The following is a 20,982-nucleotide window of genomic DNA, read 5'->3' as shown; positions in this document are numbered from 1 at the left end:
AATAAATAAGACTTTTTTTTAATCTGTAGACCATTTAGAAAATTGTAAATAATTAATGTCCAGTTTAAGAGTACTATAGTTCACTCTTTTCTAAATATTTACTAATACTTAATTTAATTTAAAAAATGCTTTTTTATTTTATTTTAAATACATGTTTAAGTAAGTAAATAAATATCATTTTTTGCATTTAAATAAACAAATACATAAGTAATACATTCTTAAAGGTTTGGACAGTTGTCAGTGTATTTGTGTGTGTGCAAACGGATGCGTCTTCCCCTCAGTTTGTGTGTCTGATGAAGCTCGGCAGAGGTGTTCTGGTCTGTCAGCTCAGCATGGCTGCGTTCAGCACTCTGTCTGTGCCCAGTTAATGCCCTTGACTCATCAGACTGGCAGACCCCAGCCTCCATCCACCCACACACGCACACAAAGCACGGGCAAGGACATACACTCACACACGCTCTCACAAAACATGCTTTAAATTGTACACTTCACTCCCACCAGGCCTGAGGCCTGTCAAACAGAGGGAATGAAATATGACTAAGAAGTCTCACAGTGCTTGTGCTTAAAACATATGATATCTCCGTCCTCTGAGACTTGACATTTTGAGTGCATTGCAGTCACCACTGGTTCATACTGTTACAAAGCCCACTTTTGTTCTTTGAGAAAATATTGTGATAGATTGATTTTTGTAGATCTTACAAACATAATGGGATAGTTCACCAAAAAGGAAAATTCTGTCATTGATTACTCCACCTGTAGGACTTTCTTTCTTACATCAGACCAGGGTTTCACATTAACTTTTTTTGCTCACCAGCCACTGTGGCTAGTGGTTTTCCAAAGTTACTAGCCATTCACTGGCTATAATTTGGCAGCAGGATTATTAGGCTGCTGTCACTTTAAGACCTGACGAACTATACCATTATACTGTTACACATGCGTTTTCTTTCTCAACTGTTTACGTTCACTTAAAACATAACTGACTGTGAATACTTGCCAAGACTGGCATTTTGACATTATTTTGTGTGCGTTTGACTACTTAAGCACAATAAGCAGCCAAACAAATCTCAATTTAGTACTGAGAGGCGGCTTTATGTGCGCACACTTTGGATGCGAGCACAAAATCTGCAGGAATGAGTAAAATAATCCCACGCCGGAATCCAAGCCCTGTAACACCGACAATATTCATTCAGAGCAAATGAAACAAGTGAGTGAGGGGAGGCGGGTTTGTGTGTCAACTCGCTGTCGGAGAGATGAGAGAGCGAGAAAGCTCAGCTGGTATCTTATATCTGTGGAAAATTAGTATTGGAAGCATTTCAGATATTTCAGTATGGATATGTATCAAAAAATCTATATTTTTTTGACAACATATGCACTTTAGTTTATTATTTCAGATGCTTTTTTAAAAGACTACAATTGAAAAATTTTATATATACAGTATTATATATAAAATTCAACCCACCAAAGTGGCTAGTAGGAGTGACTGCGTTACACACCACTGCTGAAATCCACACGCATTTGACGGGTTGAAAAGACCCCCTATTAAGTGTTAATGTCAAGCCCTGTGTGGGACACAAAACTGTGACTAAGGATGTGGACTTTCAAGGACTCAAAAAGCACCATAACATTATCATAAAAGTGGATTCAAGCACAATAATCAAGTCCTCTGAAGTCATCTGATTCTTTCTATTCAAGACTTATTCTTTCTATTTCGTCAACTATTAACTGTTGCAACCGGATCAGTGAGTTCTGATCAATCTGAATCCACTGACTCATGAATGAATCAAACCATTTTTTTGAACTGAATCCTTCCTTTTATGTTCCACAGAAGAAAGAATTTGTAAATGAATGTGTGAACTCCTTTAATTTGCAGTTTAGCTGCAAAATTACCAATTGCTCTTTTCAGTTCCAGCTATTTTTAAGTGCAAGTGTGATTGTGAAAATGTTTGTGAGCAGAATAGTAAGTAATATAGTGTTTCTGTAGCTCACTGCAGCACGTTTGCTGCAGTCTCGTCTGTTTTCCGCAGCTCCGATGGAGTCACTCCACACACATACACACACACACACACACAACATAAGTAAGGGGTAATGGCACAAAAAACAATGTTTATCACAAAATAAACTAGGATAGAGTTATCAAGAATGATCTTGTGTCATCCCGACGAGGTTTATTTTGTGACTGACTGTACTTTATCTTGCCTGTTACACAGCTGCTTACTAAATAAATAAATAAATGTAAATGAAATATTAATATAAGTTTATATTAATATAATTAATATAAGAAGAAAAAGATTGCAGAGTGATGTAACTAACACAGCAACACAACTGTTTTGGGGTTGGTACTATTTTTTAAATTTTTGACAGAAGTAACATTCTCACCAAGGCTGCGTTTATTTGATCAAAAATACAATAAAACAGTAATACTGTGAGATATTATTACAATTTAATCTGACCGTATACTTTTGAACAGTAGTGTAAGTAAGTTTATTGATCTGTTATGTATGAATATTTGAGTGCAGAATGCTGTGACTGACTAATAAGAAGCATGTATTCCAGAGAGCTGTGTAATAATTGGATGTAACATCTATTTCTTCATGTATTATCCAGGATAAAATACAAAAACTACTGTATAAATGATACAAATTGTGAGAAAAGAGCTGTAAAATCTATTATAGTGCTTTAGGAAGACATTGCAAAAGAAGCATTGAGTATAACACTTTCTGTCTCGCGTACTCAGCATGCCCGTACCTCTCATTCACATGAGCAGACCAGCTCTCTCCGTTACCATGGAGACGAGGCTTAGCTGCAAAGACCTGGAAAACTGATGCGTGATTTTCTCTCTCTCTCTCACACACATACACACACACACACACACACACACACACACACACACCTCTTAAACAGTTACAGTTTATGTCCTTGCACTGAATGAGTCATTGAGTCTTTGTAGGGATACCATGTAAAGACACTCTTGAATCTGTCTTGTAAGATCGGAGGATATGACATTGGTTGATGAGACAGCGTTTTATTGTATTATGTATGTGTGTGTGATCAGCTGCACGTCTGCGATTACCGCCATTTGAGGAGCCGTGTCAGAACATGGTGGGGTTTTTTGGACAATTAAAGGGATAGTTTACTTTAAAATTACAAATTCTGTCAACATTTTCTCACCCTTGTGTTCTTCCAAACCTGTATGACTTTCTTTCTTCAGTGGATCACAAAAGGAGATGTTTTTAAGAATGTTCACGCTCCTCTTTTCCATATAAATGAAGACGTACAATGATCATGGGCTGTCAAGCTCCAAAAAGGACATCATAACAGCACCATAATCGTAATCCATTTGACTTTTACACTATATTTTGAGGCTTTATGTAAGGCACAGATTGTCGTTATTCAAAACGTCTCATGGAATGACATGAGGGTGAGCAAATGATAACAGAATTTTTGTTTTTGAGGAAACTGTTTCTTTAAGGTTGTGATGAAATGGAAGTAGTGATAAATATTTTCTTCTGTATCGTGACGTACGTACGAGTGAAATAGATGTTAATGTTGGTTGCACTCAAAAATTGAGGTAGATGAATGCGAGCTTGCAGCTTTAGCATACTTCAGTCTGTTGTTTCATCAGATGGCATTTGATTAAACATTACGATTTTTATGAAACACATGCATGGATGAATCGTTCACAATAAAATCCACATGCTTTCAAAAAATAGATTGGGTGAATTTCCATTTCATTGCAACTCCACGCTATCCTATGGTCAAGTATCATCTCTTATTTCAGCCTGTCAACATTATCCTTATTAACTCACACACTTAGAACTATCTAATCTCCTCAGTTGTTGATGAATTTTGTAATTTCCAGACACGGAATTACTTCCTGACCTCTGTCTCCGTATCATTGCCTCCCAGGCCGCCGAGGAACCGAATGCTGGTGAAGATCAGGAGGAAAATATCATTCCCGGAACCAATTTCTTGGCCGTAGCCGACATCAGCCAGGTACATTCAATTAAAAGCACATTTCAACCCACACACACACTCCAGCTTGTAACTTAAAGGTCATTTCACAGCCTGGTGTCCACCCTGAGGGTATCAGCCCCTATCCACTGTTTCCTACTTCCTACTCCCATTTGCATTTTGACCCAACTACAAATGCCTATTCTCCACGTCTCCTCCTACTCGGATATATTGGCCATCAATGGCTCAGTGCTCCAATAATGAGATTTTCAGAGCCAAAGGGTGAAGGAGAACATCGTTTTCTTTAATTAACGAAGACCAGAGAATGAATGAGAGTTTAAAATATCATTCATGGGTTTGAGAAAAAATCTAATTACAATGTGCGCTGCTAAATTGGCCTTTCAGTGAATTGATATTGAAGGGGTGTGGTGCATATTGCCGATATTACTCTTTTTTTTCCGTTCAGGAATTCTACTCGCATCACGGCTTGCTCAAGCAAGCACACGGAGACATAAGCCCCTTATATTTGCCGCTAACAAGCAGTGCAGGACGCCCGGCGTATGGGGCGTCAGGCCGATTCTCCCGCTCGGTCGTACAAGGGCAAGGCGTCAGTTTGCACCGAAATAGCATAGCAGTCATTAGACGGGAGGTGGAAGCAGGCAAATCTGTGTTGCTCTCACACACTTTTGTGGAAGGTGCTGGGAAAAAGAGTGTTTATAATGAGAATAAAGAATCATGGAGGGGGTTGCACTTTAAATCACATGAGCTGTTCCACAGTGACCCCTTTTGGTCTGAGAGGGAACATCATCCACAAATGAAGCTCAGTTGGATCTGATCTCTGCTTAACAGAGGTTTTGCGGTGGAAGGAAATTGTTTTGCGTCGATGAACTGAAGGTGTTTATTGTTTTCAGATGTTTGCTGTTAGAATAAAGGTTTGGTTGGATTTTGAAAGGTTTGCATCAGAGATGCTTTGAAAAAATTATATTTTACAGTCCTGGTTCACAAACTCAATGTTAGCATGTATATTATGTGCATTTTTCTTCATTCAGTCATAGGTTGTCTGCAAATTGGAGGCTTTATCTCAGTGGTTTTCAACTTTGACTCTGAGGCCCCCCATTTTCCAAGACAATATTCAAAGGCTCCCCCCATAGAGACAAGATATATTTGGTACTTCTGCTTTATTTTTTATTATTTACCCAAACTAGTAGTGGCAATATATTAACATAATAAAATATTATAATTGTAAATATTTAAAGTCAAAATAATTACATTTCAATAATTATAGAAGTTTGAATCTTATCTTTATTTGTGCTACCAATCATGCAGCTTATTAAAGTTAGTGATTTTTATTTGGTAGACAATAAAACTGGTAAAAAAAAAAAAAATCCCACAGATTTGCATTGAAAGATGGAGTCATTCCTAGAGACCAAGCACTTTGCAACCTGCCAGAAGACCATAGCAACCTATCAGAGAGATTTTCATGAAAAGTCCTACTTACTTTTTATTTTGACTCTCTAATTGTTTGAATGGCAATTAAGATTGGAGTTATGAGTCCAGAAATATAAACATTTTCCAAAGATTGAGAGCAATAAAAATTCAAGCACGTTGCTCAGCAGTTGCATATAATTAAGTGTTTTTTCAAGGACTGGCATGTATTCGGCCCACTTGTAGTTTTCCCAACGACCAAATAAAGGCCACAGCTACTTAAGTCCAGACCTCGGTGAACAGTCTCTCTCTCTTGGACTGCAGGCATGAATCGCTGCCAGCTCCTAAAATGTCATTTCTCCAAGTCTCCAGTGCCTCAGCTTTGGCTCGGCCAGTTCTGATGGAGCCATAAACTTCAAACGGGCCCAGCGCCCGACTGGCAGAATGCATTTCTCTCTCTTTTTTTCTCTGGCGGCCGGCCACTGGAAATGAGCTAATCGCTCCTTACACAGACCTCCCTGAGTCCGGGCCAAAGGAATCTGAACATTATCCAAACCAATGACCGAAATGTTGAAAGCTGGCTCGCGGATCCAGCGATGGAATTATACAAGACAAACGTCCCCCTTTCTCTCCAGCCTCCCCTTCTCTGAAGACTGTAATGACCACTGTGAAATTGCGCTCATACTAACATATGTTTGCCATTACTGCACGGTGTGCACTTTTATTTGCTGTCATTTGCGTTGAAAGTTAAATGTCGGATCTTGTGAGCTGTCAGGGGTGATTTTGCAGTAATGGATTGTCAGTAAGTCTCTTCAGAAAGCCTTATGTTGGCAGATATAGATCATAAAACTGCAAAGACTTCATTTTCCTCAATGCTGTGTTAAATTCAGGAAACACTCGGTGGACTTCCAGACTCTCCTATAGAGCTCAACGGGCTGCCGTCTCCTCCAGCTGCTCTGTATCACGGCCCAGCGTTTCCCCCACAGCCTTCCCAGTCAACCCCTCTCACCGAGCCCATCCTGAGCACCATCCAGCAGAGAGAGACCCTGGAGAACAGGCTGGTGGATTGGTGAGACCCCGCTATCTGTCAAATATCATCTGCTGCACAGTTAAATGAAAATGATAGAACAATTAAGAAACCAAACAACTTTCTATTCATCAGAGTACCTTAGATAAAATGTCTCACAGTTTCTGCAAAAATATTAAGCGGCACAATTGTTTTCAGCATTGATAATAATAAGAAATGTTTCTTGAGCAGCACATCAGTATATTAGAATGATTTCTAAAGGATCATGTGACAGGATCATATTACATTGTAATAATATTTCATAATGTTGCAGTATTTACTGATTTATTATTTTTTTTTTAATTATAATTGCAGCCTTGGTGAGTAAAGAGACTTCTTTCAAAAAATCTTATTTTTGAACAGTAGTGTACATACAGATAAACAATATTAAAAGTATATTATATAGTATACAAATTACTTAAATCCCAAAAACATATAGCTTCCTTCAATCAAAACATATATATATATATATATATTTTAGTGATGACTCTGAAATGTGCAAAACTAGTGTATAGTGTATACATTAGCATATATATATATATATATACACTAGTTTAGCACATTTTAATATTCCTGTTCGAAGTCGTCATTTTCTCTAACATGTACAATTAAACATATTAATTATATAAGGCCTTATTCAGTGGGTTTAAAACACTTAACCACAGGTTTCTCTTTGAAATGCGAGTTTTGTAAGTCACTTTGGATAAGCCTAGGGCTTTTCACACTTTAAATGGTTAACCCTGGGTTATTCTAAACCCCGGGTAAAGGGGAACCTGGTTTATCTTGCTTCACGTTTCACACTGCTCATAATTTACCCGGGGTTAACAATTAATCCTGGGATTTTCATAATCTGACGTTTCACATAGTACATTCCTAAACCCTGGGTTAACGTTCTTTTTTGCATATTTGCGGTGTCAGTGTCATTGATTGGATAAACACAGCACGCGACCTGTTTACATAGCTCTAGCATCCTCGTATTGCCGTCTGTACTATCGAGTTTATACTGAATGGACATTTTGAACTATAAAGGTAAGAATGAAACAGTCTCTTTAAATTGTTGCATTTTCTCTCAGCATTTGGCAATTTTCCTCTCAAATGCTGAATTTACTGGTTATATACAATGTTAGGTGTTTATGTTACTGTCAAAAGCACGTGAATATGAGGCACGCGGTTGTCTGTTGCTAAGCGTCTGGCTCTAACATTCTAACACCACATCGTTACACACTGTACAAGTTTGGCACCGCAATACAGGGTTAACATCGCAAAAGTTGTGCTAACCCTGCTCCGGAGCAGGGCTTCATAACCCCGGGTAAAAAGCAGTGCTAAACCCGCATCTAAATTATAAGTTCCTTTACCCGGGGTTAAAAGCATTGTTTAGAACGAAGATAACCCAGGGTTAAGTGCAGTGTGAAAAGCCCTTCTATTGATCTACTAAATGAATGTTTGCTTACTAACTGAATGTTCAGGGCTAAATTTAGTTTCATTTATTGTTGCATCAGTTAAAGTATTTAATGGCTAGATTGCTGATGACGTCATCATAGTATGACACTATAGCACTCTCATTGTTGTCATTTCTGTCATAGGGTGGAACAACAGCTCATGGCCAGAATGATCACTGGAATGTTCCCTCAGCCCACCCAGACTGATCCAGCCAGCCAGTCAGAGCCGGAGAATAGTGTCACATCAGACATAGGTGATAATTTTTTTTTTTATATTATTATTATTATTATTATTATTTTTTAATTGCAACTTCTGATCTCACAATGTGACTCTTCTTATTTTAAACTAGGGTCTGGTTTCACAGACAGGGCTTAGCCTAAGCCAGGATTAGGCCTTAGTTCAATTAGGGCATTTAAGTAGCTTTTATAAATGTTCACTGAGACAAAACAATGGCACTGACATATTTTAAGATATGTCAGTACAAGTTACTTTCAGTTCAAACAGCTCAAACCTGCATTTTAGTCTAGGACTAGCTTAAGCCTTGTCTTTTAAACCAGGGGCTGATCTCATAATTACCTGTTTAATTTTGTACTCTTTGGTGGATAGGGGCTTTTTTACCACCGTAAAATAAGCAATGTGCAAGTTAGGCATTAAACGCTTTTGAAAGCTCCCAGTTCACAAGCTTTAGAAGTTTGTCCGTCTGCGGTTCAGCCATCATACATCTTCACCAATGTGTCTGGTCAATGTTAAAAATCAACAACACAATCAATAACGCATGACATAAACCAGCAAGAATGGTCCAGCTGCACCAGGTTCCAGTCTACAAGCTCATAATTTTGATTCATAGCGTCTACGAATGCGAGCCACGCATTTGTCAAGCGTGTCAGCGCGCAGCAAGATTGTATTTCCTCATTAAAGCACGATTGCTTGTGCTCAGCCCCTCTACTCCTCCTTCGCTCCATCCTTCCGTCTCCGTCGCGTCACTTCTGCTCAGTTGGTGCGGAGGTCCTGCCTCATTAATTCTCGCTTTCGTTTAATAGAAAGATCAATGATGTATCAAATTTGCAGAGGAGGCTCGCAGCAAACTGTTGTCAGCATATTCGCAGACTGACTGGACTCTTCCTCCTGTAGAGGAACTGTATTTGTGTTTGAACCCAGTCTTGCCCTAGACAAAAGGAAATGAGGGCCCTGCCAAGAATGTCAGTTCTGTATATTAGTTTTTTAATAGCACTGGTCCAAAATGCTTACGGGTGCAAGAATTCAGAATAGACTGGATGAGAGGTAAAGCGGGTCTCAAATTGGTTATTTGACTTTGCTGGCAAACTCAAATTGAAGTGCTTCACGAGAAACTTCGGAATACTGTGGGAATGACAATATTGTAGATATTAAGTGTATGCGTTATTATTATTATTTGAATGCACATTAAGAGTTTTAGCTTTTTAAATTGATGTGAAATTTTAAATATTAGGGTCAGAGCCTCTGGCCTAGTGGTTTCAAATACAGGTTTGAATCCAGGACTGTGCTTTGTCCTGATCCCATTAACCAAAACACATTGCATTTCTTTTAAACCCCTCTATTGTCTTTGTCAATAAAAATATAGCAAAACGCTTTAGTCAGCATTTAGAGCCAGAAAATTATGTTAGAATATCTACAGTATTAGTCCACCACCAGCCCTGTCAGTGGATAACAAGTCATAAATATACATTTTAATAACTATTTATTATAAATTATATAACACATTTTGCTTTATTATTTTATGGCATATTTTGAGCAAATATTGTGTAAAATAAGCTTTTATTAAATTTCAGTAAGTTCCACCCTTACTGGTTACTGTTACTACATCAGACAAGCATTCGATAGGAATAAACTCCAGATTTTTGACATTTTTAGTAGATATATAGTGGGGAAAATAATTATTTGATCCCCTGCTGATTTTGTAAGTTTGCCCACTTACAAAGAAATGAGGAGTCTATAATTTTAATGGTAGGTTTATTTTAATGGATAGAGACAGAATATCAACCAAAATATCAAGTGAAATATTAATAAGTATTTGATCCCCTACCAACCAGCAAGAATTCTGCCTCCTACAGATTGTTATGTGCTCATGTCGAACACAGATTAGTCCTGTCACTTTAAGAAAGTACTCCTAATGTCAGCTCATTATGTGTATAAAAGACACCTGTCCAAAGAATCTGTATCTTCCATTCAAACCATTCCACCACCATGGGCAAGACCAAAGAGCTGTCAAAAGACATCAGGGACAAGATTGTAGACAAATCAAGACTGGAATGGGCTACAAGATCATCAGCAAGAAGCTTGGTGAGAAGGAGACAACTGATGTTGCAATTATTAGAAATGGAAGAAATACAAAATAACCATCAATCGCAATCGGTCTGGAGCTCCATGCAAGATCTTACCACATGGGGTAAAGATGATGATGAGAAAGGTGAGGGATCAGCCCAGAACTACACGGGAGGAGCTTGTAAATGATCTCAAAGCAGTTGGGACCACATTCATTAAGAAAACCATTGGTAACACACTACGCTGCAATGGATTGAAATCCTGCAGTGCCCGCAAGGTCCCCCTGCTCAAAAAGGCTCATGTACAGTCCCGTCTGAAGTGTGCCAGTGAACATCTAAATGATTCAGAGAAGGCTTGGGAGAAAGTGCTGTGGTCAGATGAGACCAAAATTTAGCTCTTTGGCATCAACTCAACTCGCCATGTTTGGAGGGAGAGAAATGCTGACCAAGAACACCATCCTTACAGTTAAGCTCGGAGGTGGAAACATTATGCTTTGGGGCTTGCTATGGGTATAGGACGACTTCACCGCATTGAGGGGCCGATGAACGGGGCCATGTACCATAAAATCTTGGACGAGAACCTCCTTCCTTCAGCCAGAACACTAAAGATGGGTCACGGATGGGTCTTCCAGCATGACAATGACCCAAAACATTCCGCCAAGGCAACAAAGGAGTGGCTCAAGAAGAAGCACATTAAGGTCATGGAGTGGCCTAGCCAGTCTCCAGACCTTAATCCTATAGAAAGTCTGTGGAGTGAGCTGAAACTTCGAGTTGCCAAGCGACAGCCAAGAAACCTTAAGGATTTAGAGAGGATATGTAAAGAGGAGTGGACCAAAATCCCTCCTGAGATGTGTGCAAACCTGGTGACCAACTATAAGAAACGTCTTACCTCTGTGCTTGCCAACAAGAGTTTCTCCACCAATTAGTAAGTCATGTTTTGCTTGGGGATCAAATATTTATTTCAATCACTGAAATGCAAATCAATTTATAACCTTTATATAATGTGTTTTTCCTGGATTTTTTGTTTGATATTCTGTCTGTATCCATTAAAATAAACTTACCATAAAAAATATAGACCCCTCATTTCTTTATAAGTGGGCAAACTTACAAAATCAGCAGGGGATCAAATAATTATCTTCCCCTCTGAATGTATATATATATATATATGTGTGTGTGCGTGTGTGCGTGTGTGTGTGTGTATGTGTGTGTGTATATTCTTAAGTGGGCTGGAATGAATTGTAATTACTAAAAAATATTTATCTGTCTAAAGTTTTTTATTGAAATAATTTAAAATATACAATATCATGATTTAATTAAGACTATAAATCAGAATTGATGCAAATGTTTTTCACGTCATTTACAAACAAACAGTTATTTTAGTATTATATTTATATACTATTATAGTGTTTGTTCATAATTTGAATTGGCTTTGATTTTCATTTTTCCATTTTAATTTTAGTTTAGTTTTAGTAATTATGTGTTGTTGTTGTTGTTGTTTTTTAATAAGTTTGGGAGTTTTTTTAATTTCTATTTAGCTTTAAACAATTTTTATCTTTTATTTAACAATAACAACACTTAGAAAATGATTAGACATTTGAAAATGATTAGTCTAATCATTCAAATGATTAGTCTAATTATTAGTCTAATCATTTGAAAATGATTAGATAGCATCAGTTGCAGTTAGTTTTAGTAATTTTGTTATGTGCTTTTGTCACTTTTATTAGTTTTAGGGTTTTTTTTGTTGTAATTTAGCTTCATTTTTATTGTAATAATTGTATTTATTTTTTTTACAGTAACAACACTGATATGAAACATTTAGAAGGCAACAGCTGCTATGTTAGGATTGGTCTAATGTTTTTAGATATCAGCAATGAGAAAATGATTTTAGTTGACCACTTCTATGTATGCCGAACATCCATGTCTCATATCCACCAGGTAAACTTCCTGTCTCTGTGTGTTTTTGTGGCAGTGGAGGCCGCAGGCGGTGGTGGTCTTCAGTTGTTTGTGGACACAGGCGTACCAGTGGACTCTGAGCTCATAAGACAGTGTGTAAATGAAGTGCTGGCTGAAACCGTTGCTGTAATGCTGGGACAGAGAGAGACACAGAGAGCATCTACTGCCCCTGTCCAAACACAGGATACTCCAGAGGTACTGGCATCTAAACATAGTTCATGTCTCATTTGTATAGAAGCTTGTTTCCACCATGGAATAAAAAAAATAAAAAATAAAAATGTAAAAAAGTAATTGCAACTTTTTATCTCACAATTGTGTGAATTTCAGACTTTATTTCTCACATTTTTGAGAAATAAAGTCAGTATTGCAAGTTATAAACTTGCAATTGGGAGAAAAGTATCAGAATTGCGAGATATATATTTGCAATTGTAAGTTATGAAGTCTGAAAATTCTTTTTCTCAAAATTGCGAGTTTATATCTCACAATTGTGAGAAATAAAGTAAGAATTGAAAGTTATAAACTTGCAGTTGTGCGAAAAAAAGTTGGAATTTCTAGTTTAGCACACTTGACATTTGACTTGACATTTGATATTCAACAGTGCTTTGATCTGCCTGCATTGACACTATTCTTTTAAGAGCTGCTGTGCAGCCAAATAATGTACCAGTTATCAATGTAAAGCTGCTTTGACACAATCTACATTGTAAAAAGCGCTATATAAATAAAGGTGAAAGTTTATATCTCACAATTGTGAGGAAAAAAAAGGCAGAATTGCAAGTTTATATCCCACAATTGTGAAAGTCAGAATTTCCAGTTTGTCTCTCAACTTTATCTGACTTTCACAATTGCCAGTTATAAAGTCAGAACTGCGAGATAAAAACTAGCAATTTTGAGAAACAAAAGTCAGAATTGTGAGATATAAATTCGCAATTGTGAATAAAAAAAAGTCAGAATTGTGAGGAAAAAAGTCACAATTACCTTATTTTTTATTCCATGATGCAAGCAAGCTTCCATATGTTTTGTTCATGATGATGATAATACCTTAAATACTGGGTAATGATATAAAAAGATGTGATGATATTGTGCTAATATTGCAGGAGGTTACTGTGGTACCAACACCGGCACCCACTCCTGAGCCCAGCTTAAAAGAGCCACCATCTCCTGTCAGTACCCCTGATCTCTCCGAACATCTTTCTATGGCTCTGTCTCCCAAGAAAAACCATCAGGAATCTGCTTCACCAGGTCTAACAGGGATTTTTATGAACATACTGAATCACTCGCCTTATACATGGTGCCAGCAGACACAGCAGATATTTGTAAAGGTGTTAGCACAGTTGTTCACACACATCAGTCAGCTCTACAACTATTCTGCCTTTGTTTCAGGTCCAGATAGAATTCCTGTGGGCACACCGACTACCACACCAATCCCTTCTCCCACCAGGGTGGCCACACCCTCTCCTCCACCAGCCAATCAGAGCCCAGTGTCAGCCACCCTGCAGCATCACCCATGGGGAGGAAGAGAGCTCCCCCTGGAGGAGGAAGAAGAACCGCATGGTGAGAGACAGGATCAACAGCCAGAATCAGTGTACGTCTAATTACCTCATTTTCATTCTTTCTTTCTTGTTGGTCTTACATTAAATATTGAGGCAAAGAAAATAAAATGCACACTAATATTCAATGTATTTGTGCAGAAAAGCAGGGGACGGAATCAAAAGCTATGGTTTATGCATTGAATCATGATGAACCATATTGATCAGTGATAGTGAAACAGTGTACCTTTTGACTTATTTGCGTTTTTAGTACAAAGTGGGTAGTATTTGTACCTCTAAATGTAAGCCTGGCAATGCATTTTGTGATGCCCATTGAGGATGCAGAATATAGGCCCACAGTGCCACCTGCTGTTTAAAACAGTAAATATATGACTGATTCTAGACATGGGATAAAACATTTCCACTTTGACAATGAGATGATCAGTACAAAACCCAAATGTACCATTTCAATAGATTTTATCTATTTTATTAAAATTATTATATTATATATATATATTATATTATATATTTTATATAACATCATCTCTCACTACCTGTAAAACTTCCTTCATATAGAATAAAATATATATTGAACTTAAGAAAAACAAAAATATAGTTATTAAAATGTTATATAAATTATATATATATATATATATATATATATAAATTATAAATATATATAAATTATAAATATATAATATATTTTTATTTATATTTATTAATATATATTTCTAACATATATAATAAATATATAATAAATTATATATTATACATATATATATAGATAGAGAGAATACATTTTATTTATATATATATATACATATAAAGAAATAAATAATATAAAATTTATTTCTGTGATAGGGCAAAGCTGAATTTTCATATTTTTTTTCATATATTTCATATATTTTTCATATATATATATATATAATCTTTTTCGGGGATTAAAAGCTATGTCCTTACTTTTTATCTATGAATTCTTCACCTGCTTGAGGTTCAGCAAGGTCATATAATGATTGTATTAATGATTGTCAATATAATGATTGTTTTTTAAAGGATTTATTTGAACAAATTTATTTGAGGATTATTTATCACAACTATGCTGTTAACTTTAAACCAAATTCTAAATAAATAGTTTAGGATATTTAGATAATTGCTCTTTTTTTTTTTTTTTTAAGTAGGTATTAGTAGCTATCAACACTTGAAAATCAAATAATATCTGCATTTAATTTATGTCTTAAATGTAAACTTACATGTCAACACCATTTTCTGTGGGACGCTGGTGACAATTCAGTAGGTGGAGCAGAACATCAGTAAATGAAGTAAATGCTAGATTTGTTAATATTTTTAAGTAATATTTAACGATATTTTTGTATCTTACATTACTGACCCATATTGAGTGAAAGCAAAGCAGTGTAATTTAGTGTTTCATGACTTTTTTGTTCTATCCTATCTGACCTTTGGAATTAAAAGCTGCTGCTACTGCACCTTTAAGACTGCACCTAATTTCCTCTTTGTATTATTTTTGTTATTAATGTTTAGCTTCTATGTCTTTTATGTCAGTGTAGACAGAGGAATATGTGCCTTTGCTTTATAACATATCGCTCACTAACACCCTCCATCTCTCTGACACGCAGTGTGATGTCAGTAGTCCAAGAGGACGATGAGGAAAAAACAGTCATCCACTTATCTTCACCTCTCCCCTCCAAACAAACGACTCCCCCACCTCCTCTTCCTCCTGTGAGTCAGGAACCTCCTCCTGAGTCCTCTTCCTCCTCCTCCTCCTCCTCAGAGGAGGAGAGCAGCTCTAGTTCCAGTGTGACTGTCACTGAGACGGAGACGCCAGCCAGACACATCTCAGAGGGAGAGCTCCTGCTCACTCATGGCCAGATGGCGGCAGTCAGAGGTACAAGATCGGTCCAACATACACTCACACAGCCAGACTGATCCAAAACCTCAGTATCTACATAAGCAGATGCCTTTTAAGAACAAAATAGACGTTTATAAATGACTGATTTGAAACACTCTACATGGGCAGCATCTCACAAACCTACAAACAATGCCTAAATGTATTATTTAATTATACACATATAAATGCACTGCTGGTCAAAAATTTTTAATAATTAAAATTCTTAAAACAGTGAAAAATGTAATATTAGGAAATATTATTGCAATACAGTTTTCTATTTGAATATATTTAAAATGTAATTTATTCCTATGATGGCAAAGCTGAATTTTCAGCATCATTACTCCAGTCTTCAGTGTCACATGATCCTTCAGAAATCATTCTAATATGCTGATTTGCTGCTCAAGAAACATTTCTTATTATTATCAGTGTTGAAAAGTTTTTGCTGCTTAATATTTTAGTGGAAAACTGTGATACATTTTTTCAGAATTCTTTGATGAATTGAAAGTTCAAAGGAAAGGCAATTATTTGAAATCTTTTGTAACATTATAAATGTCTTTGCTGAAGTTTAATGTGTCCTTGCTAAAACAATTTTTTTTTTTTTTTACCCTAAACTTCTGAATTGTAGTATATCACGGTTTCCACAAATATGTTAAGCAGCATAACTCTTTTAAACAATGATAACAAGAAATCAGCATATCAGAATTATTTCTGAATGATCATATGACATTTAAGACTGGAGCAATGATGCTAAAAATTCAGTTTTACATCACAGGAATAAATTGCATTTTAAAATATATTCAAATGAAAAAACAGTTATTTTAAATTGTAATTATATTTCACAATTTTACTGTTTTTATTGTATTTTTGATCAAATAAATGCAGCCTTTGTGAGCAGAAGAGACTTATTTCAGTATATATTCCGTTATATGTTAATGTTCCGATGATACCTAAATCTGTTGTTTTTTCCCTCCCCAGTTCTGGAACAGGAAGGAGTCCTTCTGCCTAATTTGATGACCAGCCTGAACAGCTCCCTGCATGGAGTCCAAGATATGGTGAATGTGGTTTGAATGCCATGTCTTACCTCACCATTTATTAAACTGGGGAGACAGCCAGTAACACAGTTATTGCTGATTTAACAATCATCTGTCATGATTAGCATTGTGGAAAACACTAAATCTGATCAGAATTTCCATGTCATTTTGGATGAAAGTGTTTTGGAAATGTGGAAAAAAAAAACTCATACAGTGATAGAATTCATTACATTGTGCAATAAAACTAATACCACACAGATTTTCCAGATGTGTATACACCAATCAAATGCTCTGATTTTATCCAAACCTTCAGGATTATGATCCACCCAGTGAGGGTCAGGTGATCAGAGCTCCACGCCACCCTGCTCATCATGATCCCGTCCTGTCTCTGTTGGCCAGGATGGAACGTGGCCCTGTTAGCCAATCTCAGCAGCAAGAGGTATCACATGACTGATGTTCAGTTCAGGAATAAATCATTCTTTTCAACCTGCTCTTTTTAATGATTTGGTCAAATAGATTTGCAGAGCATTTGCAAATTACTTTTTATTACTTATTATAAGGGCTGTACCTGTGAAGTTGTTGTCATTTAACATAAACCAGGGATTTTCAGACTTTTTATAAAAAACATAAAGGCATCTTTGTATTTTTATGTGTGAAGACCCATTTATACTGGTGGAAAAAACAAAGAATAAAAATATTTTAAATATTATGTAAAGTTTTATCTTATTTAATATTAAATACGTTAAAAAATATACAATATTTATTTAATAATATTTATAATATTTACTATAATGTTTTATATTATAATATATTTACTTATATTAAATTTTCTTTATATTAAATATTTTCCTGCCCACTATTAAGTATAGCGTTAGATGTATAAACATGAAGAAAAAAATATAAAACGATGGCTGTCATTTAAAAAACAATTGTCATTAATCTCATGATTTTAGAATGTCAACTTTTATATATATATAATTTGTATATTATTTTTCAGAGCATTATTTCCTGTTTTACTAATTTTTTTTCAAGGTTTTTATTCATGTTATTCATGTCTTGTTGAAGTATTGCTAGTTCCGCTCTTATCCACTAGATGGCGGTAGAGGATGTGTTAAAAAAGATGATCATAATAATTCATCTTTTTCTCAGAGATGGTGGGAGGAGGAGAGCAGTGGAGAGGTCAGTGAGGGTCAGAGACCGCTGCTGACGGCCGCAGAGGAGATTGTGCTGACCGGACACTCGCTCATAGATCAGCAGAGATACACACAGCCCAGAACCACAGAGATCTCACCTCACGCGACGCTCACGTCACCTGGACAAGTGCTCGCTGAACACACGGGTATAAAAATATCAGTCAGACAATCAACACTATTGTTCAGTACATACACACACTTTTACCATAGAAAATAAATAGATAAAACATCACACAGAATTTACTGACTTTTTCACGCCACATGCCTTAAGCAATAACAGTAAAGCCAGTGTGACATGTTAAAGGTCTCTATGTTTGACGCATGTACTACAAACATATAAACCTCGTCTCACTTTTTTATATTGTTTTTCCTGTCACCATTAATCTTTTTTGTTGCCCGTCAATTTTCTCTGGCCATTTGGGTGGCCTTTGGCGGTGTTACTGGCCCTCTGTGGGTGCGTCTCTAATGGGGCATGTCTCACACTACCCATGTTATGTGGACGCAGGGAATTGAGCTGTTTTTGCTTCAGATTTTCTGTGTGAAAGAGCGAGCTGAGGCTGACACAGAGGAAGCCTGGCGATCTGGATACTTCATCAGAACTCAGGCTCAGGGAACCGGGCGGAAATGAATCCCACTCCCACTCTGAGCATCCTCTTACACAGCCTGTGAACGGTGTCCAAACACAACCGCAAAGACGCTGCGCTCTCCTTGCTAATGTTTATTCGATTATTCCCTGCTCAATGTGTGTTCTCCTGCTGAAGTAACAGATGAATTTAAAGTAGAGATTAAATAATATTGTTTTTTTTATATTGAAGTTCAAATCTGCTCTTGTGTTTTCGGAAAACTGAGATACAGAACTAATATATATATATATATATATATATATATATATATATATTCACTGTATATTATATATGATCAAAAATGTATTTTAAAAAATTATTATTATTACTTCTTTTGGGCTATGTCTAACTAATGGACTGTTACATGTTTCCCATAATAATAATAATAATGTATTATAGTAATTTTCTAAATTTTCTGATTTTTTTCAAATTTTCTGAATTATCAAATAATTATCTGGGTTATGAATGTTTTATTATTATTATTATTATTATTATTATTATTACATTTATTTCAGCAGGAGATTACACATCAAGAAGGAAATTTTATTAAGAAAAATTATTATTACTAGTAATAAACAATTATGCATATAATTGTCTGTTATTGATGTTGAAGTTTTATTTATATATATATATATATATATGTGTGTGTGTGTGTGTGAGATTAAGTGTTATTACTATTATTAATTACTATCAAAATATATTACTATTATTTATTACTATTAAAAATTATTATTATACATATACATGTATATTATACATATAATTATGTCTATTATTGATGTTGAAGTTATAAATATATATATATATATATAGACTGTATATGAGATTAAGTTTTGCAATCTAAATGCTCAAAAATTTATTTAAAAAAATCTTTTATTTATTTTGGGCTACAGTATATCTTACTGTTAAGCTTAAACTGCTATGTTTCTCATACAGTAGGTTGAGTTTACCTTAATATCGGCCTAACTCTGATTGGAGGAAAGCTGAATTTTGGTGATGAATAAAGTCTGTGTTGGACTTTTTTTTTTTTTTTTTTGGAGTGAATATTAGTTTTGTATCATGTTCAGACTTGAAACGCTGAATTTTAGCAATTGAATAAAACCTGTGTTGGGCTTATTTGGAGTCAATATTAGTTTCGTATCACGTTTCAAAACTGAAACAGACTGTCCAAAACCTCACACTGAAAAGAAACCTATGTAAGTAAATAAAAGTTATTAAGCAGAGATGCTTTGGAAAACACTGACCTGCGTTTAAAATGTTTGCTGTTAAATGTTTAGTGTACTTAGAGTGTCTGCTGTCCAAAAGTGTGTGGACAGTACATGCAAGTTATGAGTCCCAGGCAACAGAACGCCGGTGTAGATCCCAAACCTCTTCCTGTGTTGGCCTAAACCAATATTTACTTTAAGCCAAGATCGCTCTGCTCACAGTAAAAAGAGCCTCCGTGTTGCTTAGAGACTGGTGCTGCCAAAGAAAAAACACACACCCCAGCTGCACGAACAAGAGTTCATCCTTGACGGAGCGAGAATTTAATGCTATTTTGCTTTCCTCTCAACTGCAGTAGAGTCCCCATAACAGAGACAAATCAAAGCTGCTGGAAACATCACATTCAACCTACCGAGAACGTTGTTGAATGTATAAGCATGTTACAGGCTATCAAACTGTACATGACAAAGACTCTGTTCCTGTAAATATGCATGGTTTAATGATAGAGTTATGACCTGTGTGGTATTTTTATTGAGTTTGTTGTTCTTGGGTGTTGAGCACAGATATCAGATCATACTGTACTTTGCATGCAGTCTGAAATATTCATATGTTGTATCCATGACAACCAGGTGCAGTGGTTGAGAACAGTGGGCTGTCAGTCAACCTCAGGTCATCGGAGGAACAGAAAGAAGCTGAGGTTTATCATGTGATGACGGTCTCCTCCCCTCAGGACACAGAACATCAGGCAAGTACTCTTACCTGACATCGACAGAGCCTGAATAATTTCTTTAAGAAGCAAGAGTGATACATTTCTGCTTATATTACAAACAGGAAGCACAACTATAATAACTTTCATTTATATTAACAAACATAATTATGTTTGAATAAAACTTTCGTAATGTGACAGCAGGAAATAAAATAGGACGCAGCTTAAATGTAGCCATTAGGATTTGATTGGATTGTGAAAAGTGGGCTATGATATTATTATTTTTCTTCATCCGTGTGGAAAGAAATTTCATAACCTGAGGAAGTTATTGCTTTTCTTTGAAAGATAACTATTGATAACTCAGAGTCAGAGAGCTGCCTTCTAAAAATCAGTATCCATAGAAATGCTTTGACGTCAGTGGAGAAAGGCATATAGTTCATCATAATATTGCAATATAAATCACATGCATAATTCAGCTATATTGCTAAATAACCTGGCTTCTCTTGAGACCCCCCTGCTTCACAGCATAGTTAATGATATGCTAAAGACCACCCCGCACGTTGATGGGATTGTTTATGACATATTTGTTTTTAATATAATTTATAATTTAATATATATTTGTTTATAACATAATCCTTGTTTTTGAGACCGGGTGCATC

General features: G+C 36.0%; 1 protein-coding gene across 3 annotated transcripts in view; it reads left to right on the top strand.

Moving 5' to 3' along the window:
* The window catches only part of kiaa0586 (KIAA0586 ortholog), a 140,743-nt gene that overhangs the window by 86,197 nt on the left and 33,564 nt on the right, over window positions 1-20,982 (top strand). For all 3 annotated transcript variants that reach the window (XM_051867298.1, XM_051867296.1, XM_051867297.1), the window contains 11 exons: window positions 3,907-3,993; window positions 6,267-6,445; window positions 8,026-8,135; window positions 12,152-12,330; window positions 13,230-13,374; window positions 13,516-13,717; window positions 15,296-15,564; window positions 16,543-16,619; window positions 16,912-17,037; window positions 17,748-17,937; window positions 20,247-20,362. In XM_051867298.1, coding sequence (XP_051723258.1) covers window positions 3,907-3,993; window positions 6,267-6,445; window positions 8,026-8,135; window positions 12,152-12,330; window positions 13,230-13,374; window positions 13,516-13,717; window positions 15,296-15,564; window positions 16,543-16,619; window positions 16,912-17,037; window positions 17,748-17,937; window positions 20,247-20,362 — 1,680 coding nt within the window. The remainder of the gene's footprint in view (window positions 1-3,906; window positions 3,994-6,266; window positions 6,446-8,025; window positions 8,136-12,151; window positions 12,331-13,229; window positions 13,375-13,515; window positions 13,718-15,295; window positions 15,565-16,542; window positions 16,620-16,911; window positions 17,038-17,747; window positions 17,938-20,246; window positions 20,363-20,982) is intronic.

The sequence above is a fragment of the Ctenopharyngodon idella genome, chromosome 17 (assembly GCF_019924925.1).
Source record: "Ctenopharyngodon idella isolate HZGC_01 chromosome 17, HZGC01, whole genome shotgun sequence".
Classification (NCBI taxonomy): Eukaryota; Metazoa; Chordata; class Actinopteri; order Cypriniformes; family Xenocyprididae; genus Ctenopharyngodon; species Ctenopharyngodon idella.
This window is presented reverse-complemented; position numbering and strand designations above follow the sequence as displayed.